The following is a 24,865-nucleotide window of genomic DNA, read 5'->3' as shown; positions in this document are numbered from 1 at the left end:
TTTTCAAATTTCTCCCAAAAACGTCCAATGGCAGTTTCTCAAATTTCCCAGTTTAAACACATAATAGTATTCCCATTTCTACACTGCCCCTAGTAAAAGTCCACCACAGTTGCCCGATTGTTATTCCGGTGTTACATTCCACAGGTTATGCACACCGTGATATGCCAGTTACTATAGTGCACACCGTGATATGCCAGTTACTATAGTGCCCTCGGGAAGCACCTTGACAGTGTCTACATTGCCAAGACAGTTTCCACATGGTCACAACAAATTTACACTGCCTCTGTTATGCATCTTTGCCATGGCTGATACTATATTGCCCTGAAAAAACTGCCATGCCCTCTTCATATTGCCCATCAAAGTCCACACTGCACCCACAAAATTGCCATACTAGTTTTTCATTGTTCCAGTTAAGCACACAGTGACGCAGGTTTTCACATTGCCCCCATAAATGGGCCATGTTGTTCCTGCCCGTGGGCAAGCAGCTCTGCTTCTGTGCTCTCAGTTTAAAAATTCCCTAACCTATTACAACTTTTCAGGGGTACTGTGTCCAGACGGCTTTATTTTGCAACTGTCATTTTCACCACTACTAGTATATTTGGATCACCTTTCTGCAACTAATTTCCTTCTATTCTCATCCTTTTAAACACCGATATAAAAAACATCTGCAAGTAATTATTCTTACAGTAGTGTTAAAAAGTTAGCATACTCACTTTGAAATATATTTTGCTGCGTTCTAGAAGAAGGTTCCATTTTAGTGATGTTTTCTGGTCCTCAGTGAGAGCAAGAAATTCCTCAACCTAATAAAAGATGCATCCATTTACACATCGACAAGATAAAAAAGATAAGAATTGTGATGAAGACTTCTGCAATTACATCAAAAGTAGCTAATGTATACTACTATAAGACAGGTAATGGGGATTTGACATTATGAGGAAATATAGTTAGAATCAGTGAGTTTTATCTCCACTGAATACAAATCCTGTTTTTAGGTTTTACCTGCACAGCGGTTGCGCTGTGCTTGTGAAAACTCTTGTATTTAATGTATCTTAAAAGGAAGTTCTTATCAGTTCCCATAGCCGAATTACTGTGCTCATTTGCTTTTGTGTGGAACTTTTTTTTTTTTACTTCCCCTGGCTGCACACATTTACAAAACTTCTACTAAAGCTGTTCATACTGTTTAATACCCATTCACTGTTAAGATCTCTTCCCACGGAAAAGGCAGACAGCTTCTAACAGTATGCTTGCTTTTTATTACATTGTGTGAAGCATATACTTTAGCCTTAGAACGTTTGTGGCGTTTCCTAACCATGCCTCAGTAACTTTTTCTGCCCTTTCTAGGCATTATCGGATTGCTTTTTTCAACTTCATCTATTTGGGCATTATGATCAAATTCTAAATAATGTAATATTCATTGCACGTTAAAAATGAAGTTAATTTACGATCTATGCTATATTTTACTACTAAACAGGCAGCCTTAGGGGCAGTTACCTTTCATATAATATGGTCATGATTTGAATGGTGCAGCAGGTGCAGTAGCACTGGGCCCAAAAGCTGTCAGAACTTATCTAAGCACCTAATATTGCTATATTTGACTGCCAAACAGGCAGTCACAATTGTAGTTACCTTACAGTTAAGAGGGACTTGATTTGAATGGTGCAGCAGGTGCAGTGGCACCGGAGCCAAAAGATCTAGGGACCCCACTAAAAACAAATCATTTCTAAAATGTAAAACTAAACAGGCAGTCACGAGTACAGTTTCCTTGCAGACAACAAGGTAAGGATTTCAATGGTGCAGCAGATGCAGCGACACCAGGAACAAAAGCTCTAGGCACCCCACTAAAAAACACATTTTGCTGTATTCTACTACTAAACAGGCAGTCACAAGTGCAGTTACCTTGCACACAACAGGGTCATGATTTGCATGGTGCTGCAGGTGCAGTGGCACCAGCCACAAAAGGTGTCAGAACTCCTCTAAATACCTAATATTGCTATGTGTTGCTACTATAAAGGCAGCCCCAGTTGCAGTTACCTTGCAGTGAAAAGGGGCTTGATTTAACTGCTTCAGCGCGGCGCAAATTTTCACGCTGTGCTGAACGTTCTAATGAGCCAACGGGCTCATGACGGAACGGTTCCGTCATGAGCACAGGCCAACCGACGCTCATGACGGAACCGTTCCGTCATGAGCATCGAAGGGGTTAAATGGTGTAGTAGGTGCAGTGGCACTAGGGCCAAAAGTTGTCATAATCCCACTCAACACCAAATATTGCTATATTTTACTACTAAATAGGAAGTCACAAATGCAGTTATCTTTTAGGAACTAGAGTCCTTGTTTGAATGGTGCAGCAGCACCGGGTCCAAAAGTTGTTGGAACTCCTCTAAACACATAATGTTGCTATATTTTAAAACAAAACAGGCAGTCATATGTGCAGTTATCAAGCAAGCACTAGGGTCATGATTTCAATAGTGCAGCAGGTGCAGTGGCACCGGGACTAAAAGCTCCAGGCACCCAACTAAACACCTAATAGTTTGTATTCCTTAACAGGCAACCACACGTGTGGTTACCTTGTAGACAACAGGGTCATGATTTGAATGGTGCAGCAACACCAGGCTCAAAAGTTGTCAGAACTCCACTAAACATTTAGGGCCTGATGTAGGTAGCCAAATACCGGTCGGTAACGGCCGAAATTCGGTAATTCCGGCCATTACCGACCGGTATATGAGCATCGAGATGTATGTGACTAAAAACGTACCGAATCGGTAAATACCAGTCGGTAAAACACCGATTCGGTATTAAACGAATCGGAATTTACCGAATTCATATTTACCGATTCGGAAATTAAGAAATGGTAAATGTCCGAATCGGAAAATACCGAATTCATATTTACCGAGTCGGTAAATAAGAAATGGTAAAAATGGCCTGTTGAGATGTAGCAAATCCAAAAAATACCGAATTCCATGATATTCGGTATTTAAGAATCGGTATTTACCATGGATTGGAAGCAGGTGGAAACCAGGAACAGGATATATAAGAAGGCCCCAAAATGCAACAGTGCAACCACAATGGCGGCTTTTTACGTTATTGCAAGGCGGCTACGGATACAGGCAGCAGGAGAGAGGGTCTGGCTAAGGGAGGAGCAGGTGTATAGGCAGAAGATCACCCTCTTCCAACTGACTGAAGCTGAGATCCTGCAAAGGTACCGACTCCACCCCAGAACCATCCTGGATTTGATCGGGGACCTCCAACCATATCTGGAACACCCAACCCCAAGAGCACACGCCATCCCACCCCATGTGCAAGTGCTGTGCTGCCTACACCTTCTTGCCTCTGGTAGCTACCAGCACGTGATAGCCACAGTAGGTGGGGTGTCCCAGAGCTGCCTGTCACGGTTTTTCAGAAAATTTCTTGACGCCATGATGCAGAGGATGGAACACTACATCGAGTTCCCTGACACACCTGCAGAACTAGCAAGAACGAAAACCGATTTCTATCAACTTGCACAGTTCCCGCACATCATAGGCTGTATCGATGGGACGCACATCCCACTATGCCCACCTGAAGCAACTGAACACATATACAGAAACCGGAAGTCCACACATTCTATCAATGTGCACGTGATCTGCAATGCTGGGAACATAATTACGGACATTGTAGCCAAATATCCAGGGAGTACCCACGACTCCTACATATTCCAGAACAGTGGGCTATACAGACGCCTTGTGGCTGGTGATTTTGGTGATGGATACCTGCTGGGTAAGTATGTGTGAGACACCCTGATAGTCCATGCAGAAGGAAAAATCAAAAGTATGTGACTAATCAAAATTTCATTTTCCACCCAGGTGACAGTGCATATGCCCTGCGGTCATTTGTGCTCACCCCCTACCTGAACCCATCCACCAGGAGCGAAAGGCGTTATAACTTGGCACACAGAACAACACGTTGCGTGGTGGAACGCACTTTTGGACTGCTGAAAAGTAGATTTAGGTGCCTCCATAAGAGTGGAGGTGCACGCCAATACACGCCAATTATCTGTTGCAAGATTATTGCGACCTGCGCCATGCTGCACAATCTTGCCACCAAAAAGGGCACAGAGATTGAACTAACATATCATGAGGACATAGATGATGGGACTGTACAAGCCGATCACACTGCAGCAGGAGCAGCACCTGCAACAGATGGTAGACTGCGACGCGCAGAAATCACCAACAGATACTTTTAATAGAGTGATGACACACAGGCATGTTCATGTCTTGAAACACTCACTTTAATATGCACTACTGCACTATTCAAGACCACATTAATCAAATTAAATTCACTTTGCACACTGGGTGGCCAAAATTCAATTCACTGAGACCTGTCCTGTGTTCATTATGATTTCCTAATGTTTGCGCTTACGCATGATGTTGTGGGAGCCACGGTGTTGGGGGTCAACCTGCGCAGTGGGACCGGTGTCATCTGCATGGAGTCTGCTGCTCCGACGAATGTCCTGTACAGGCGTGCTGGCTCCACTCCTGCTTGTGGACTCCTCTGTGTCCCCAACACACGTGTTATCAGCAGTGGCTGTCTGCTGTGTCAGCAGTACCTCCATAGCAGAGGTCACCCTCCCCATCCCCCTGGACAAGTCACTGCAGCAGTGCACAATTTCAGTCTGCATGTTAACTGACCGGCGGCATAGCAGTGTGGTAGAAGTAGCCAGACGGTTAATTGACTGATTCAGCTGCTTTACCTCGCGCCTATACCTGCGCCTTTCTTGGTGGTCACTCTCCAGCCTGTCACAGAGGGAACCCAAGCGCACACCCATGTCCCTCACCCCCTCTGCCATTGACTCCATTCCTTTGCCCATTGACTCCATTCCTTTGCCCATGGACTCCATTCCCTTTGCCATGGCACTTATTAAGCATGGGCGTAAAATCCGTTCCGCTCGCTGATTTTGCGGATTTTCGGCAAATTCGCAATCCGCGAACTCTCGCGAACTTGCCGAAAATCCGTAAATCCGTGCGAAGCGGATTTTTTGCTTGGTCGCACTTGCCAACTAGAATACTATACAATTTCGCGGGAGTAAACACTAGATGCGGCGGGCAGCGACAAGCTCGCAATTGCGAGATTGCAAAATTTGCAATTTCGCACAAGAAATCCACCAGCAGGCAGCATAAACCTTTAAAATTATGATTTTTATCAGAATAACTCCTCAGGTTGACATTTGCCTGCACTTTTTTTTGGCAAGGAGTCCATTTTGGGGGGGGGGAGGAAGGAAGTGCCCCACAGTCTCCAACTTCCTGATCCTGTCCAGCAGGCTCCTCCCAGTGCTTTCTTCATGTGCTGGTCACTTTGATTTGGATCTTGACCTGGAAGGATTACTGCTGGATATTTGGAATTTTACAAAACTGAAAGCACTCAGCAGGTGCAAAAGTTCAATCTTATCATTAGTAACCATTCCCTGTAGTGCTTCCTGAGGGGCCCCTTCAGAGTTCAGTTGCCTACTTGCAACTATTCTATGACCCTGCTCTGACCCTCAACAGAAAGCAATTACAGATAAGGAAGCAGGTGCCAGCCTGGAAGTTCAAATTCAGTGACACATTAATCAGCCCCTAATTCATTCATGTCAATTGAGGCAGGGCAGGTGTGCTTTTCCCCCCATAAACACAGTGATGAACTAGAGGGTGGCATGGGTGAGACCAGAGGGTGGCATGGGTGAGCCAGAGGGTGGCAGTGGTGAAACAGAGGGTGGCAGTGGTGAAACAGAGGGTGCTGTGATGAACCAGACGTAGAAACAACATGGTCGCGACCGTTGCTACCTGACAAGTAAGTTGGCGTTTGCGAACTGGTAAAAAACCCTTGCGAAATGGCAGAAACACTTGCAAACACAAAAAAAAAAGGAATCCGCAAAATTCGCGAGTTCGCGGATTGCGAATCCGTAAATACGCAATTTCGCGGATTGCCAATTCGCAAAATCCGCCCATGCTTAGCACTTATCCCCGATCGATGTCTGACATCCTGCTGTTCAGGATGCGCACCTGTCTGTGCACTGCCATGATCCCTTTGACCTGCATGCGCTGGACCTTAACCATTGTGGCTTCCAGCCCAGCAAAGACGCCCTGCACATTCTGCCCCTCATCCTGCTCACGTGCCCTACGGCCACGGTCACTTGCACGGCCAGATGCCATTGACCCCTGTTGGCCTGCGTCGCCAGCCAGTGGTGGTGTGCTCGGTCTGGGAGCCTCCACCACTTCCTCATCAGAGCTTTCCATGATCCTTAATGGTGGTACGTCCTGCCTCCTTGGTCTCACATGGACAGGGGACCCTGAGCTTGGTGTTGTGCCATCTGCAGGTGCTGCCGGAGTCTGTGTCTTGAACAGCAGGGGCGACAGTGGCTGTGCAGTGGTGTCTTGCTCCGTTGCTGTGGGTGCGTGCGTTGTGGTTGTGTCCTCAGGGACAGTGCTAGGTCCTGCTGTGTCTGTGGGCTTCTCCCTCGCAGCCGTTGTTGGTGCACTTGACTCCCCTCCCTGCGCTGCTCTGCGCGATGACTCTCCTGTGGAGAGACATGGACAATGATCAGCTGTGTGTTTTCATCACACAAATTCCTAAAACACATTTTCATATGCCTCAACTGGTTGTGTATGGGGAGTGTGGCATGGCATGCAGTGTTCAGTGTTGGCAGCTTTGATGTATGTACCTATGACTACGACTACCATGATGCATTGCTGGTGACTACTGTCATGTGTGCTGGATTGTGAGTGAGTCACCCACATTGAGGAAGGGGCCAGGGAATGGGTGGGGTACATGTCCCTGCATCTTACCTTTCTTTCTTGCAGCTCTGGCTGAGTTATCGGCATCCCCAATCCCGTGTATGCTCTCAGGCTCCATGGTGGATTCCACAAGCTGCTCCAGTTCAGTGAGGCTTGGTGCACGGTTCTTCCCCCCACCTGTGGCTGCTGATTCCTTCCTCTGGGTGGCAAGCTTCTTTTTGGTGGTGATCCTCAGATCATACCACCTTTTCTTCATGTCATCGATTTCGCGATGAGTCACTCCTAGGGCATTGACTTTGCTCTGGATTGCCAGCCAGGTGTTCCTCTTTACAGACTCTGCTACTTGCAGAGACTGTCTCCCAAACAGCTGACTGTAATGCTGCACAACCTCCTCCACCAGCACCTGGAGCTCAGTTGGACTGAATTTCACCTTCCTCTGTCTGTCACCTCCATCCTTTTGTGCCTCCTGGGACTCCATGGTATTGCTATGCTGGGCTCAGTGCAGCCTGCTCCTCTGTCTCACCTCCAGCTCTCTCTGCAGTTCTGTTGCTCTGCACCTGCATGGGTGTGGCCACCTCCAGGTACTGGGGTGTGGTACTTGCATCTGATTGGTTGATTTCTCTGATGCTTTGTTGTGGGGTGTGGTGGGTGTCCCTGATTGGTTCACTGGCTCACATGTCATGTATTTGAATTTTCGAGATCGGATTTTACCGATTCGGTAATCTCCGATTCGGTAATCTCCGATTCGGTATCTCCCATTCATTCCTATGGGACTGGAGGCCCATAGGGTTGAATGGGTGTTACCGAATCGGAGATTACCGAATCGGTGATTACCGATTCGGTATTTACCGAGTGTGGATACCAAATCGGTATTTTTTACCGATTATTTACCTACATATGGTTTTCCGGTTCATAAATACCGATTCGGTATGATTCGGTATTTACGAACCGGTAAAGTTTTTTTCCTACATCGGGCCCATAATATTGCTATATTTGACTACTTTGATGGTTTTTCTACAAATGACCGAATAAAGATATGATGATGATGATGATAATGACTACTCTGGGGCCAAAAGATCTAGGGATCCCACTAAACCCAGATTATTGCTAAATTTTACTACTAAACAAGACAGTCAAAAGTGCATTTATCTAGCAGGCAATCGAGTCTTGATTTGAATGGTGCAGCAGGTACAGTAGCACCAGGAGCTCAATTATACCTGCGTACATTGGAAATAAGCTGCTGTTGTGTTCAGTCTCCAGGGCTGCTAGTTTCTAAACTGCATTGTCGACTCCATATTACACCAGTTTAACACAGATTTCAATGTTTATTTTCAAATTTCTCCCAAAAACGTCCAATGGCAGTTTCTCAAATTTCCCAGTTTAAACACATAATATTATTCCCATTTCTACAATGCCCCTAGTAAAAGTCCACCACAGTTGCCCGATTGCTATTCCGGTGTTACATTCCACAGGTTATGCACACCGTGATATGCCAGTTACTATAGTGCCCTAGGGAAGCACCGTGACAGTGTCTACATTGCCATGACAGTTTCCACATGGTCACAACAAATGTACACTGCCTCTGTTATGCAAAAGCTCTAGGCACCCCTTTAAACACCTAATATTGCTACATTTTACTACTAAACAGGCAGTCACAATTGCAGTTACCTTGCAGACAACAGGTTCATGATTTGAATGGTGCAGCAGGTGCAGTGGCACTGGGCCCAAAAGTTGTCAGAACTCATCTAAACACCTAATATTGTTATGTTTGACTTCTATACAGGCAGACACAATTGCAGTTATCTTGCAGTTAAAAGGTGCTTGATTTGAAAGGTGCAGCAGGTGCAGTGGAACCGGAGCCAACATCTCTAGGGACCCCACTAAACACAGAATGTTGTTAAATTGTACTACTAAACAGGCAGTCACAAGTGCAGTTATCTAGTAGACACTAGGCCCATGATTTCAATGGTGCTGCAGGTGGAGTGGCACAGGGCCAAAAGTTGTCACAACTTCTCTAAACACCATATATTGCTATATTTAACCACTAAATGAGCAGTCACAAGTGCAAATTACCTTGCAGGCACTAGGGTCAAGATTTCAATGGTGCAGCAGGTGCAGTGACACCGGGGCACATAGCTCAAGAACCTCTCTGAATACCAAATATTTTACGGCTAACAGGCAGTCACAAGTGCAGCTACCTTACAGGCAATATGGTCATGATTTGAATGGTGCAGCAGGTGCAGTGGCACTCCTCTAAACACCAAATATTGCTCTTAAATCAATTAATTCTATTATTTCCCGTTCATTTCATTTTTCAAAATGTTGCTATTACTCACTTGCACTATACCCCTAATAACAGCACAATATATTGCCTTTTTGTACATGAACACTTTAACAGACTTTCTGTAACTTATATAGTGCAACTACTCGACCATGTAAATAGGGAGAAACTCTGGGTTATGATGTCTCTTATGGGGATTGAGGTTGACCTAATTAACATTCTAAGGGAACTCCATAGTGATACCTCTGCAAAAGTCAGATTTAACAGAGAGGGTGGGCTGACCGACTCATTTCCCTGTAAGAGCGGGGTACGGCAAGGCTGTGTTCTAGCCCCATTTTTATTCTCACTCTATATAAATAATCTGGAGCAGTTTTTGTTAAATCTAAAAACAGATTGTCCAAGGGTGGGGTTGCGTCATATCCCCGTACTGCTTTATGCAGATGACGCGGTCCTGCTCGCACGTACGCCTAGGAGCCTACAGACTTTGATTGACGGATTTGTTAAGTTCATGGGCTCTTTAGATCTTTTTGTTAATCTGGGCAAGTCTTATGTGCTGTTGGCTGGCAATAAACCATGCACCAAATTTACGTACACAATAGGAAACCATAAAATAGAAGAGGTCAAAACATTCTCCTATCTAGGTGTAACCTTTGACGGGTATTTACAATTTAACTCCCTGGTTGAGGAGCGCTGCTGCAAAATGATCACTACGAATGGTGCCATTGCAAGTTATGGTAGGAGGGTAGGTAGATGGAGCGCTGAACAGGTGATGAATCTGTATAGCTCCATATGCTGCTCCAAAGTGATCTATGGGGGAGAGGTATGGGGCTTTGTTAACACTGTGAAAATACAGAGGGAAGAAAATAAATACTTAAGAACTATTTTGAGAGTACCCCCAAGCACCGCTGGCTCCATAGTACATAGAGAATTGGGGAGGCCTTACCTAGAAGATCTGGTAAAACTTAGACCAATAGTGGCCTGGTTAAAAATTTGGGTCAACCCCGAGGCGTCTCTGAGCAGGGAAATTCTAAAAGATTGCTTAGAAAGAGATAAATGTATGAGAATCCCTTGGCTCAACTATGTAAAGAGTACCCTAGAGTCACTTGGCTACACGAACCTCTTCACTGACCCGGCAGCAATTGTACCACAGCATAAAGCGATTGTAAAAAAAGTTTTCCTAGATCAAAAAGCACTTCAGAGAGCTGATGCTGAAGGGCCCAAAAAGACTTTAAGGGCTCATAACCTGGTTAAGAGTACGGAGGGAATGGAGCCATACTTGTACCTTATGCATAACGCCCAGGATAGATTCCTGATGTGCCGTTTCAGACTAAATCTACTTCTGTACTTATTGGCATCACCAGCAGGGTTTTTAACTACAATCGAGCAGAAGGGAACCTGCGGCTGCGACAACAGGTCTCCGCAGGATTCCCTTCACTTTGTACTCCTGTGCCCTTTTTATTCAATGCCCAGGCGTAGATTTTTAGTGAAAATCCTGAAACTAGCCAAACTGAAACATGCTAGAGAGGCCTTAACCTATTTACAGAAAGCATCGGATCCTCTAACATTGTGCTGCATAATGAATTTTATTAAAGTGGCGGTCCGATTAAGGGCAACCAGAGGAGAGGATTGATTCTCAAAATCTGCTATTAATCTCTTTTTTTTTTAAAAAGTGTTAAAATTCCTTTTCCCTTTTGTCATATGTAAATAATTATATTACTAGGATTCTGATAATGGTTTAATGGAATTTTATATGTTTTTTTTAATTATGTGTATATGTATGTGCTTTTATGGTGATTTTTAATCATCGAATAAAGAATCCTTCAATTGAATTGAAAATAGTGCAACTACTCAGCAAGCTACCATTTGCAACAAAAACACTGCACCTTATTAATCATATAAGCGAAACTTAACACATTTACCAATGCTTGTTTTTAACTGGTCAGCGCAATAATAATATTTTCACTGGTTACCAATCATGCTCATATTTAAAATATCGCTAACATGAGCTAGGTGCTTCGTAATGAACGGATTTGTGACAAACTCCACAGTACTCATTTTGGTTCTGCCCACTCCACTGGAAGCTAATACACAGGCACACACTATTGGTTCTCTGTTTTATTTTCTCCATACATTTGTAATAAGTGTTTTTAATTGTACCATCATGGGGGCAGATTTACAAGGTCTGGCAAGTCTCTGCAAATCAGCAGGGATGCGCCAGAAAACTTGTGACACGCAAAACCACCCGTGCGCCACCACTGATGCGCCCCATTTAAGATGCGCCGCATTTACAATGCGGCTCGCCGTGGCGCACGGATGGGAAGATGCGTGTCGCATCCTGTGGCGTAAGGGCAGCGCATTGCTGGGGCCGTGTCGCAAGCGCGGCACGTCTCCTAACTTGCTGCGTCACTCCTTACGCCTGCTTCAAGCAGAGGCAGGGTTTTGACGCAGCATGGCTTTAAAAGTGACTCAGTGAAATCTTGTAGATTCCTGCACTGGAACGCCCACCCCTGACGCAGGTTTCATGTGGCGCAGGGCTTTACAACGTGACGCATCTCCCTGCAACAGCAGCGTAAATGTGTCGCAAGGGGCTTGTAAATCTGCCCCATGGTATTTAATCTGCAGTGCACTGTAAAGTTCTGAGATTCAGAGAGGAAAATATTACGCCTAAATCAAAAGTTGATTGATTGTACATCGCAGTTGAGATACGTTGTATTGGACCAATGAGGTTCAGTTTTAGTATCTATTTGTGTGTGCACTAAAGTGACACAAGACAGCACAGTTCTAGGCAAAGAACAGCACTGATCTTGCTCTCTGATTAACAAGTTAGCTACCTTCTGTAGCTCTCTTTCTGGTGTGTACTCTATCTAACTTCAGATTCCTGACCTGTGTATATTCTCCAGGCATTAGAATGGATCCAGAAAATCTTAAGCAGTACTCATGCGCACCGGTCTGTGGGATGATGTGGCTCACTGCCAATGTTGTTCTGCTCCGAAAGTGGCGTGGAAAGCCACATAGAGGCACCAACCATGTGTACCGATGTAAGTTGCTTTCTAGGCTGACCATGTCCACAGGCTCGGAGCCCATTAGCAAATTGGCTGTGACTAGTGTGCAGATCTTTAGACTTGGGCCCTTTTTAGATGAAGAAAGGAGCCCCATTCACAGAATGGGAGTGTCGGTGTGGAAAAACTGTTAACAAAGGTAAGAAACATGTTTGTCTGAGGGATATTACCTGCAGATTCTTCACCTTCATCTTTTGAATAGATACAAACGCAGTACGTCCTGGAGGAGGGTCTAAGAGCTGGTTTAGACAAATGATCCTGAAAGATGAGCAGACAAAGTGCCCTTCGCGAATGACCTGTCTGTTCAGGCAGTAGTTGGTTTGTGAACGAAATGCCCTTGCAGCAGTCTGGCAGATATCGAGAACAGGCACTTCGCTTGCCAACGCAGTGGTAGCACCCTTAGCTATTGTGGGGTGAGCTCAGAAGCCTTCTTGGGGCAGCTTCTGGGCCGTTGCGTAGAAGATATTGATACAAAGTATGATCCAATGGGAGACTGTTCTCTTTTGCACTGCTATGACATTTTTCGCTCCAGTGAATCTGAAAAAGAGTTGAATATTCACCCAATGAGGTTTGGTACCATCAGTGTAAAAGCTGAGAGGCATTTTAGAATCTAAATGATGGAGTCTTTTCTCCTCCTTAAAGAAATGATGGAGTCTTTTCTCCTCCTTAAAGAAATGAGGCGGTGATGTTTTGTCCAACATGAAACAGAGTCACCAATTTCGTGAGAGAGGAAGCTCTAGCCCTCAAGCCCAACTTGTATAGAAAGAAAGTTCTGTATAGCGGATTGGTAGAGAGGGTGTGCATATCACTTGCAGGTTGTGTCGATGTTATGGCAAGGAGGAAAACTATCTTGAGCACACGAAGCTGCAATAGACAGTTGTGCAGAGCTTCAAAGGGTGTAAGCATGAGGCATGTGAGCACCAAATTCCGATCCCACTGAGGCATAATGAAAAGAGCGGGTAGAAAATGTATGTCGCAACCCTTTAAAAAAACAGGTGATCTAAATAAAGCGGGCTGACCCGGCAACCTCAAAAAGGGTGAAGGAACAGACCAGTAATGTTTCACTGTGTCCAAGGTAAGTCCTTGATGATCTCTAGGGACAACACAAAAGCAACTCTTTAGAAACGTCGGTCTGAAGTAATTAAATCAGCCAAATACCTTACCAAGCCACAAATGTGTCTCAGCGGCAGGTGTATACCGATGTAGTGGAGGGATACCTGACTGCCAAGATGAGATCAACAACCTAGGGATGGAAGCCGAATACAGTCAACTGCTGTTGCTCAAACTCCAAGCACTGAGGAGAAGATTCTCCAGGCCCAGGTGCAAGATCCTGCCCTGCTGTTGCCACAGAAGATCCTTCCGAGGCAGCAGCCTGATGGGAGGACAAATGCTCATGCCCAGAAGTTCCAAGCTACCACACTTTCCAGGCTCAGACACTAAGATGATTTGGGTCCGGTTGTACCTCATCTTCTTTTGAACTTGGGGCTGGAGCAGTAGCAGTTGAAAGGAATACAGGTGTCCTGAGCTCCACTGTAGGCAAAGTTGTCAAAATGTTAGTGTCAAGGCTCTTTCCATTTGTGATCTGCTAAGCAATCAGCATCTGGGCTAGTCTGCCCTGTCGTTTCGAGATCTAGCTAGGTGGTGTACCTTGAAAATACCCTGATGTTCTCGCTGCTTCCAGAGGCATAGTGCCTTCCGACATATGGGCCGTGATCCCACGCCACCCTCATTGTTACAGTACCACATGGCGGTGGCATTGTTCATGAGCACCTGCACAGACCCCTTTGAAAGATGCCAGGAAGACTTTCAAAGCCAAGCAGATGGCCCGCAACTCCAGGAGGTTGATATAGAGCCAGATTCGGTTGGAGACCAAATGCCTCTGATCTCCACCTCTTCTAGATGGCCTCACCAAAACTGCACCGTGTCCAAAATAAATCTGATGAAAGGGAGCATCTGTAGAGTCAGGTGTGACAGCAGCATGTTGATAGTGAACCCCAAGGAAGTCAAGAGGTTCTTCGTAGTCTGGGGGTTGGTGATGACTGCCAGGAGTGAGTTTGCATTCAGCAGCCAATCGTTGAGGTAAGGGAAGACTGTAACCCCTGGCCTCCGATGATGCTCTGCAACTACCACCATCACTTTCGCGATCACCTGAGGGGCACTGGCGCGGCCACAGGGGAACCCAGCAAACTGATATTGCTCCGGTCCCACCGTGAACAGCAGGTAGCACCTGTGGGCCAACAGGACCGGGATGTGTAGTCATGATTGTGTAAATAAGTGTCCTGCAGATCCAATGCTATCATCCAGTCTCCAGGGTCGATGGCAGACAAGAACTGGGGAAGAGTGAGCATCATTAAGTTGTCCTTCCAGAGGGAGGCATAGAGAGGGCATAGATCTAAAATAGGATGATGGCCTATCGATCTTCAGCACAAGTTGTTCTTACTTCTGAGGCCCGAACCCTTTCTATGGCCTCTTTATCCAATGGAGTCTGCACTTCCTGCTGCATGAGAAGGGCGTAAGGATTAGTTACTTACCTGTAATCCTAGTTCTCATCCAGGGGTATACTCATCAAAGTCATAATCTATGAATAATCCCCGCCCATGTGCGGGATCCCGGGGCATATAGAAAATACATATATATATACATATATATATGCATATGTGAAAACATATACATGCTGCCTAAAATATTTCCAAACTGGCAAAGATGCTGAAAATTACATGGATTTGCATAAACACAGCTGTACTCTCCCAACACTTAAGGAAGAAAGAGCAGTAAATATTTCCATACAACAATGCTTTGTTGCCATAGAGAAGCCTGTAATTGCAGGCATTTGCCAGTAGGCTGCAGTAGAGTATAAAGAAACAAAGAACAAGCATTTGCAATGCAATAGGTCTCGCATTAATTAAGTTTGAGCTATTGGCATTGCTAAATCTTGCAACACCAATTGCAATAAAAGTCTATAAATTGTAGGCAAAAGAAATGTGTATTTATTTTTGTAGCAATGGTGGTATGTAGGAGGCATGCCGGCTCAGTGGGCCTTGAGAGCAGAACTAGCAGGGCCACATATTCCAAGAGTGACGAAAAAAAGTGGAGGCAGACAAGCCAGCCCTTCAGCCACAGTGAGTGTGACTGCTGGGCGTGATCCGATGTCTGGCGGTCAAGTGTTCACCCTCAAGACGGCATGCCACTGCAGTGACCCAAGGCTGCAGGCTGCGCGCTGTCAGAGGCCTGTCTATAACGTCAGCACCTCCTCTGTCCCACACGTGGACAATAGGCTCTGCTCTTCCAATGGTGGCTGTCACACCGGCCACCAAGCAGGAGAGAGCCCGGGAGCCTACCCCGAGGCAAAGTAGCCGGCGCGAGACAGAAAACGTAACGGCGACGAGTGTCTGTGTGTACATCATTCCATAAACAAATCACAGCCAAATTCAGGGACTGGATGCGTTCCATTCAGGGAATGTCAGGAAAATGAAACCTTTGTATAGTAACATTACGGTATGGCCACCAGTGGCGTCACTACGGTTGGTGTCACCCAGTGCGGGGAACTCATGTGGTGTCACCTCCCTCACGACTTACCGCATGGACCTCCTCCGCGGGAAAAGTTAAGTGATTTGCCCTGAATCACAGGCTGATGAGCTGTGGCCGAGATTCAAACCTAGTTCGCAGCTCCAAAGTGGGCAGGTCTAGCCGCTAGGCCGCAGGTAGCCCACCCAAGCTTGAATCTGAGACCATCGGATCTCTGCAGTAGGAGCATTAACCCAAAGTGCTTTCTTATGTCAATGGAAAGAAGTGACGGAGGTGAACGGTGGCCCAGATCAGAGGGAGCGCCGAATTCGCGGTCTCTGGGTATACACCCCCCACCCCCCTCCGGCTGAATCAGTGTCCACAAGGGGTCGCTCTTTACCACCGCTGAACCCAGTGCCCTGCGGCCAGTCGTGCAGTGCCTGTGACTCACACTGACCGTTAGTGAGAGACAGTGACTCACTCTCTGCGCCCTCCTGACTTCCTCTGACCTACCGCCAATACGACCAATCAATCTCTTAGGAGACAAAAATACGCCGGTGCACAACTGGTGTCCACAAAGTGCACAGAGAGGCCAACCTGGCAGCTCTACCTATATGTCTAACCGCCCGGACAATGGAGGCGCTGGGTTTTAGTGCAACAGACTCACCCACCACAGATGGCTACCAGATCATAGCATGGGCCATTACACCTCAAAAGGTAGAAGCTTAATGCCATGCTCGCCGGGTCCCACTGCACCCCAAAAACACCCAAAGCATTAAGCAGCTTGGCAATACAATCTTAAAACACAAAGGCATTGAGCCAGGCCCAAGCCTGCTTATCTGTGTTGAAAATCTGTTTATTTAATTTAATTTAATTTATTTATTTATAAAGCGCTAACAATCATCCTGGGTAGGATATCACGGCGCTGAGGTTTGGTGCTGAGAGGTACGATAACCGCACTGATTACTAATTACTCTAGTTTAGGGAAGAGTAATGTCTTTAATTGTTTCCTAAATGATAGGAGACAGTCTGTCAGTCTGAGACTGGAAGGTAGTTCATTCCATTTGGTTGCAGCTAGATGAGAGAAAGCCCGCTCTCCCATCCTAACAGTCTTCACGCGGGTAGTGTTTGCTCTTCCTAAAGTTCTGGAACGAAGGTTCCTTGATGGTCTATGGAATTTGACTTTATTGTGTAGAATAGTAGGGCCTGTATTGTAAAGTACCTTGTGTGTGATACACAGTAGTTTGAAGTTGGCTCTTTGTCGCATTGGGAGCCAATGTAGCTCTCGCAGGCAACTTTTTGCCGAATCATATCTCTTCCTATTGCATACAGCCTTTGCCGCGGCATTTTGCACTATCTGCAGTTTGGAGAAGAGATAGTCTGCCATTCCAACAAACAGAGAGTTGCCGTAGTCCAGTCTGCTTATCAGCAGCGACTGGATCAGGGTCTTCCTACACTCAGTCGGAATCCAGGGGAAGACTCGTCTGAGCATTTTCAATAATGCAAAGCCTCTGCCACAGACAGTGGAGACATGTGATTTCATGGACAGAGCACTGTCCAATACCACACCCAAGTTTTTTGCTTTTATGGTGGGATTTGGGGGCAAGCCCAGGTTACTTGGCCACCAGCTGTTGTCCCAGAGCTGGGGATTTTTGCCAAACAGGAGGATTTCTGACTTGTCTGCATTTAATCTCAGACAGTGCTCTTGCATCCAATTGGCCAGTTCAGTCAGGCAGTTTAGTAGTCGAGTTTTAGGATCATCTTTCTCATCAATGGTGACCATCAGCTGGGTGTCGTCAGCATAAGAACACATTTCAACACCCCACTTTCTTCCAATGGCTGCCAATGAGGAAACAAATACATTAAACAAGGTTGGGCTTAATGAAGAACCCTGAGGAACCCCTTATTTAATGTTTCGCGGGGGAGAAATAAAATCACCCAGACACACTGATTGTGTTCGATCCGCCAAAAAGGATTGTAGCCATCCCAATGCCTTGTCTCGAATACCTTTCGCTTCCAGGGCTTTCAGTAGTTGGTCGTGTGGTACGGTATCAAAAGCCGCTGATAAATCCAAGAGTATCAGGACGACTGTCTTACCATGATTCACCTGGGCCCTGATAGTATCCGTTACCGCCAAAAGTGTTGTTTCAGTACTGTTGTTCGCCCTGAAACCTATTCTCTTTTATTGTTCTCCAAAAGCAGCAAGCATAGGCAATTAACTAATGCTAATATGCAGAAAAACTGCAAAGCCACGAGCCTTTCTTGTCTCCCATGACAAGGGCGCGGGGGCCCCTGCTCCTGGCTACATCACTATTGAAGGGGTCTTGTGATCTCAGCAGTGCCGCGCTGCATCCCTTCCGCAACACAGTTTGGGAGTTTAGAAAGAACAAAGCTGGCCAGAGGGGCCCACCTGAGGGGAGGGCTGTGGCTGGAAGCTGGACAAAGTCTTACTCAAACTCGAATGCCTTCGCAGAATTTGGAGCCCGCCTGTGACTTTTTTTGTTGGGAGATTGCAGGGCTGACGCTCTCAGGGTGACACGATTTTAAATAAATACCTTTGTATTAACAGATTGGTAAAAGGGGCTTTGAAGGGGTAAATGTCTTCTTGTTGGAAAACCCGATGAGGGGACTATTTCTGGCAATCGCTCGGTGCCTATCAGTACATTAGGGTCCTTATAGGAAAACGGATGGAGCGTAGTGATATTTAACAAACCTAAACTCAGTAACACCTACTGGGAGATTCCGGGGCGCAACTGGCACGAATGGAAGGTACCGAGGCCCCTCGATTCTCACTCGTGACCCATCTTCGCTCTCCGTTCGTGTGGAGATGGCACAGAGGTGGTATATGTAATGCGTATGATGTCACTTTACTCTTCCCTGCAAAGGGAACCAAAAGTGCATCATATTTCCATGGCAGAACCCGGGGACTTCCTGAAACACCTACTTATGGTAGGGGGGGCATTACCTGTACGTACCCTCAGCGCTTCCAATGCCTCTCTTACCTCTTGCTCTACTCCGAAGGGGGAAGGTGGCATGAAAGGCTGGCGACATTACACGTAAGGGAACGCAGTCAGTTGCCACATAAACTGCCCTGTTGCCTGTGGCTTCTCGATGGCAAAGATAAATCTGTGACGACTGTGCTCTTTCTAGGGAATACGTGGGGGAGAGAGACGGCCAGGGGTAGCATACCTGTTTGTCCAAAGCTTTTTCAATCTGTGCCTGAAATGGTGTCCGCTTCATCCCATTGGGTGTCGTAGGCCGGCCGGTTGTCTCGGAGTGCTGATGTGCGCAGCAGCCGCGCTGCCAGGCCCTGCCCCCGGTAGCCTCGTCGTTAATGCTTATACCCGAGGCCTGACAAACTTTACGTCCATCACGCGCGGCGCAAGCCCCTACAGGACCTCCGTAACCTAAACCAGATTGGTGTCACCTGGTGCGGTCCGCACCCCCGCAGTGACGCCGCTGATGGCCACGAATGCGATGGGGAGGGGTGCAGGTGAGACAGGGTCAGAGTACTGAATGAGAGGGTAATAAGGAAAGAAGCGTGGCAGGAAATTGAAAAAAAACATTGAATCGGGAATGTGCAAATGAAAGAAACAAAAGTAGTTGGGAAATGAAGGGAAGGTTAAACAAGAAAAAAAAGCAATAGAAACAAATTTAGAAATGCCGATCATACTGACCTGAAGAACTGAGGCGTCATCGCGGAAGTCAGGCAGCCTTCGTTGGGACGTGGGCGGGGCCTGCAAAAGAAACAGGAAGGAACCGCCGGGAGAACATCCGGAAGCCTGCACGCTGAATGCTGAAGTCCCTGGCCCCAACAGAGGGACCGGGCGAAGACTGCATGGCACCAGAGGCAACATGGGGCTTCCGAGTGGTGAGGAGAGTCCCACGGCGTGCCAAGGGATGGGCAAGGACCGAGCTGGTAAGTGAGCGCTTACATGCTGTTTGAAGACAAGTTACGTGCACTGGCTGTGGGGGGGGGTGTGCGTGTGTGTGTGCGCATGTGTGATTGATTGATTGCAGGAGGCTGACTTGCCTCGGAAGCGGGACAGGAGATGTGCACGGCGTGTGGCTGTACGTGCGCGTGCACATGCTGAAATCGCCGAAAGCTCGTACACATCCCCTGTCCCACTTCCAGAGCAAGTCGCTAACAATAGAGGCTTCGCTGGACAGCAGCGCTTCACGCTGCTAACACCAGCTCGCCCTAAAAACTGACACCTTGCCTTTTAGGCATTAGAGTAGGGGTACCGTGCCTTTAAGACCTGAAGGCGACCCCCTGCATCCATGATGTACTACAGGTGGCAGTTGGGTCAGTTCTTTTTGGAGGTGCATAACACCTGAGTAGATCCATAGTAACATCTCTTAACTTTATGATAATGCTCGTCCGGGGAGGTGGGTGGGAGCTTATGACTTTGATGAGTATACACACTTGCTCATGTGCTCCTAATGGATCATTAGCTGCATCCCCTTGTGCACACCTTCTTGTACTTGGTATTACTCCGAGGACTCCATGAAAAAATATATAATTCACTTCCTGTGGGTATGATGTTTAAATCTTTTATTCAGTTTCTTTTTTCATTATTGTGTGATTAATACTCATGAAATTATCTCAACATTTCGTCGTAATTAATCCACGTAACATGTGGCATCAAGCTTCATTTCCTATGCATTTCGGGCATAGAGCCCTTCATCAGGGAGCATCGATGCCAGCGTTGAAGTCTATGTTAGACCCCGATATAAGAATGAAACTCCGATGTAAAATTCAGACGTTTTTCACGACGCGCTGCGTTTCCGTTCTCGAGTCGCTAACCTTTATTGAAGAAACTCAAGGCTGTGTACCAATCTCCACATCGTCTTCAGTTTGATGAGTATACCCCTGGATGAGAACTAGGATTACAGGTAAGTAACTAATCCTTCTCATCCAGGGGATACTCATCAATAGTCATAATCTATGAATAGATTAGCAAGCCCATACCCAAAGTTTTGCAGACTAGCAAATAAGTATAAAGTAAAACAAGAATCAACATCACATTTAAAATGCAGTTATGCAAATAAATTCCTCAAAGAGGCCTGTCCCACTTGGCCATCAGCCTGTGCATCTGAAACTAGGCAATAATGGCGGTCAAAAGGTATGTACTGAACGCCATGTAGCCACTTTACAAATCTCAGGGATTGGAATATTATGAAGGAGAGCCGTAGTGGAAGCTTTGCCTCTAGTAGAGTGTGCATGAGGTCTACCCTGTAAAGCCTTATTAGCTCATTGGTAAGACAGAGCTATACAGGAGACGATCCATCGAGAAATTGATCTTTTTGAGGCTGACAGACCGGTATTAGCTGACACATAAATCACAAAGAGCCGGTCAGACTTCCTAAGTGGAAGGGTTTTTGCTAGGTAACATTTCAGAGATCGAGAGAGTCTAACGACCTCTCCGGGGAAGTGGTAGATTGAGGGAAAAAAGTAGGCAGGGTGATAGACTAATTAATATGAAAGTCTGAGACTACCTTGGGCAGGAAGCCTGGATGTGTCCTCAGTACCACCCTATTGGCAAGAAATACTGTGTAAGGTTCCCTCCAACACAGGGCCTGGATTTCGCTAACCCTACGGGCAGAGGTGATAGCCACCAAAAAGGCAGCTTTCCAGGTCAAGTGCTGCAAAGAAGCCTTATGGATAGGGTCGAAGGGAGCACCCATCAATTTAGTGAGTATGATGTTAAGCTCCCAGGGAGGAGAGGGGGACCTCACTGGTGGAAAAACTTTCTTAAGCCCCTGCAAGAAATCTTTGACCACAGGCATAAGGAAGAATGAGGTCTTAGAAGGCGACTTCCTATAGGCTGTGATTGCCGCTAAGTGAACCCTGATGGAGGGGTACTTCAAGCCTGACCTTGCCAAATGTAATAGGTAGGGTAGAATCACCTGCTCCTGACCATGGATAGGCTCAAGAGAATTGTTAAGGCACCAAATGAAAAATCTCTTCCACTTGAAAGCATAAGACTTTCTAGTGGAGGGTCTCTTAGCCTCCTTAAGAATGTTGATGCAGTCTGCCGAAAGGTCTAGGTGGCCATATTGGATGACCTCAGGAGCCATGCCGTCAATCGAAGGGAAGGAAGATTGGGGTGAAACACCCTCCGCTCGTCCTTGGTCAACAAGTCTGGATGGCAAGGCAGTCTCCGGTGAGGGACCTCTGAAAGCTGGAGGAGATCCGGGTACCACCACTGGCGTGGCCACTCCGGCGCTATCAGGATCATCATGGTGTTGGTCCTGTAGAACTTCTGAATCACCGCCGGGATCAGAGGCAGGGGAGGAAAGGCGTACAGCAATGTCTGCGACTAGCTGATCAAAAGTGCGTTCCCCCGTGAGCCCTGTTGGGGGAACCTGGACGCAAAGACAGGGCATTTTGGGTTTGCCGCGTCTGCGAACAGGTCTATATCTGGTACACCCCATTGATGAAACACCTCCTGTACGACCTCTTCCTTGAGCACCCAGTCGTGCGCTTCTACGAAGTCTCTGCTTAGGCCGTCCGCCTGAACATTTAGGATCCCTGGTAGGTGAACTGCCACGACGGATAGACCTCTTGCCAGGAGCCAGTGCCAGATGGCTTGAGCTTCCAGAGACAGAACTCGTGACCTGTTGCCTCCCTGCTTGTTCAGATAGAACATTGTTGTTGTGTTGTCTGTCTGAACTTGAATGTGGTTGGTGCGTAGAGACGGGTAGAGGGACTTGAGTGCCAGGTAGACAGCCCGGAGCTCCAGGAAGTTGATGTGGTAGCCTCTTTCCACTTCGGACCAGAGACCCTGAACTTGAAGCTGGTCCATATGAGCACCCCAGCCGTGTATCGAGGCATCCGTGACCACTGTCTTTGATGGAGATGTTTGATGGAAAGGGACTCCCCGCAGAAGATGAGAGCGTTTCATCCACCATCTGATGGAGTCTCTGGCACTTTGGTTGAGAGAGACCTGATCCTCCCAGTGTCCTGATTTCTGAGACCATTGATCCTCTAGTAACTATGGGCGGAAAATCCGTTCCGCTCGCGAAATTTGCGGATTTTCGGCAATTTTGCGATTCGCGAATTTCGCGAAATTGCCGAAAAATCCGCAAATCCGCTCGCGGGCAGATTTCAGTTAAGGCCGGTGCTCGAGTTGAAGAAAGTTAACTTTGTAACCATTTTAGAGATGGCGCTGGTAAGCTGCCAGAGTTGCAACTTGCAAGTAAGCAACTCTGGCAGCTTGCCGGCGCCATTCTAAAATGGTTACAAAGTTAGCTTCAACTCAGGCACCTGCCTTAACTCTGTAAGTGCTTCCTGTGGGCCAAAAATTAAACCTCAACAGGAAGCACCTACAGATATAAATAAAGCAGGTCCCTGAGTTGAAGCTCAAATTCAGTAACGTTTTAATCAGCCCAAAACATTAGTGAGCACGGTCGAGGCTGGGCAAGTGTGCTCTAACCCCATATCTGCCGTCGAAAATTAGCTGTAATACCCGAGGGAGGTCTTTGCATCCCTGAGTTTCTCGAGCGCAATCCCCGTGTAGTTCCTGTGACCAGGAGGCTGCTTTCTCCTCACCTGCTGCCCTGCTCGCTCTCTGACCCTTTATACACAGGAGGCATGTTGACACGCATAGAAGCCCCGCCCCACACACTAGCAGTATCAAACGTCTTCCCGCCCTTTACCAACTATGAAGGACAGTTCACTCAAGGGACCTTGCCGCCTTTTGGCGCGGTGGCAAAGTTACAGGCACACATGGTCAGTGGAGACAAATCTTCTGGCCCTACGCAGCTGCAGTATAGGAAAAACACTATCATTTACCCAACGAGGTAGCACTTACTGGATTAGCAAGTAGAAAGTACTCCAGTTGAGTAGAGGTATTGCACAAAACGGTGGCATCTTCGTGGATAACTATGCAGGGCAGGATTCATTCTGGCACGAGGCTTCTGTCACAAAAATTAAACCTCAACAGGAAGCACTTACAGATATAAATAAAGCAGGTGCCCGAGTTGAAGTTCAAATTCAGTAACGTTTTAATCAGCCCAAAACATCAGTGAGCACGGTCGAGGCTGGGCAGGTGTGCTTTAACCCCATATTCGCCCATACTTATCCTCTAGGGCCTGTTGCAGAGGCCTCATGTGAAGGCGTGCATTGGACACGATGTAGATGCATGAGGCCATCGATCCCAGAAGAGACAACACTTGTCTGGCCGTGGGACTTGGAGTGTCTAGCAGGATGTGACACTTTAGAAGCATGGATGACAACCTCTGCTCCGAAGGACACACGCTTGCTCTTGCGGAGTCCAAGGAGGCGCCCAGGTAGTGTATTCGCTGGGTGGGGTTGAGCACTGACTTCTTGTAGTTGACCTGCAACCCCAAGGAATGCATCAGGTTGAGACAGTACGATAGATGTCTTTGAAGAGGAACAGTCGTGGAGCTCTTCAGGAGCCAGTCGTCTAGATAGGGATAGACGAAGATCTTCCGCCTGCGGAGGAAGGCAGCCACCACCGCCATGCATTTGGAGAATGTCCATGGGGCGGATTTCAAGGCCAAACGGCAGCACTCGATACTGGTAGTAGTGGCGGTCTATCTGAAACCTGAGGAATTTCCGGTGCTTTACTGAGACGGGTATATGAAAGTACACGTCCTGCAGGTCGATGGCACAGATCCGGTCTCCCTGGTGGAGGCGTGGAAAGATCTGGTGCAGGGCTAGCATGCGAAATCTTTCTTTTCTGATGAATCTGTTCAGCTGACGTAGGTCAAGGATAGGTCTGTTCTCTTTGGCTACTCCTCGTTTTTGGACTAGAAAGTAGCGGGAGTATACTCCTTGATTTCTTTGCATGGGAGGGACCTCCTCTATGTCCTTTTTCATGAGAAGGGTAGAGACTTCGTCCTTCAACAGCTGACTTTGAAGTCGAGAGAGGTGCTTGAGCTGAGGAAACACTTGCGGAGGAGGTGACTTGAACCTCAGCAAGTAACTATGCCGCACAATACTCATCACCCATTTGTCCTTTGTCATGGATTTCCACTCTTCCAGGTGGCAAGCTACACTCCCTCCCACCGGAGTGGGGAACAGTTGAGGAGGAAGCAACGACTCAAGGCTTTGGAGGCTGTTTTGAGGTCGACTGTTGCTTGTTACTATTCCCTCTGCCTCTACCAGGGCGTCTCTGCTGAAACTGAGACCTTTGCTGTGTTTGGGATGACCACTGAGGGGTTTGAACCCTCTGTTGGTACCACCGCTTGTCGCCCTGACGGAAGCGCTTTTTGGACTATTTGCGTTTCTCTAACCCCACTGCCTT

The 24,865-nt window shown here is 47.0% G+C and overlaps 1 protein-coding gene across 14 annotated transcripts in view; it reads right to left on the bottom strand.

Moving 5' to 3' along the window:
• The window catches only part of MEIOB (meiosis specific with OB-fold), a 1,496,662-nt gene that overhangs the window by 174,169 nt on the left and 1,297,628 nt on the right, over window positions 1-24,865 (bottom strand). For all 14 annotated transcript variants that reach the window (XM_078664882.1, XM_078664879.1, XM_078664881.1 and 11 more), the window contains one exon: window positions 714-800. In XM_078664882.1, coding sequence (XP_078521008.1) covers window positions 714-800 — 87 coding nt within the window. The remainder of the gene's footprint in view (window positions 1-713; window positions 801-24,865) is intronic.

Source organism: Lissotriton helveticus, chromosome 10 (genome assembly GCF_964261635.1).
Source record: "Lissotriton helveticus chromosome 10, aLisHel1.1, whole genome shotgun sequence".
NCBI lineage: Eukaryota > Metazoa > Chordata > Amphibia > Caudata > Salamandridae > Lissotriton > Lissotriton helveticus.
The sequence above is the reverse complement of the archived record's forward strand: the minus strand, read 5'-3'. Positions and strand labels throughout refer to the sequence as shown.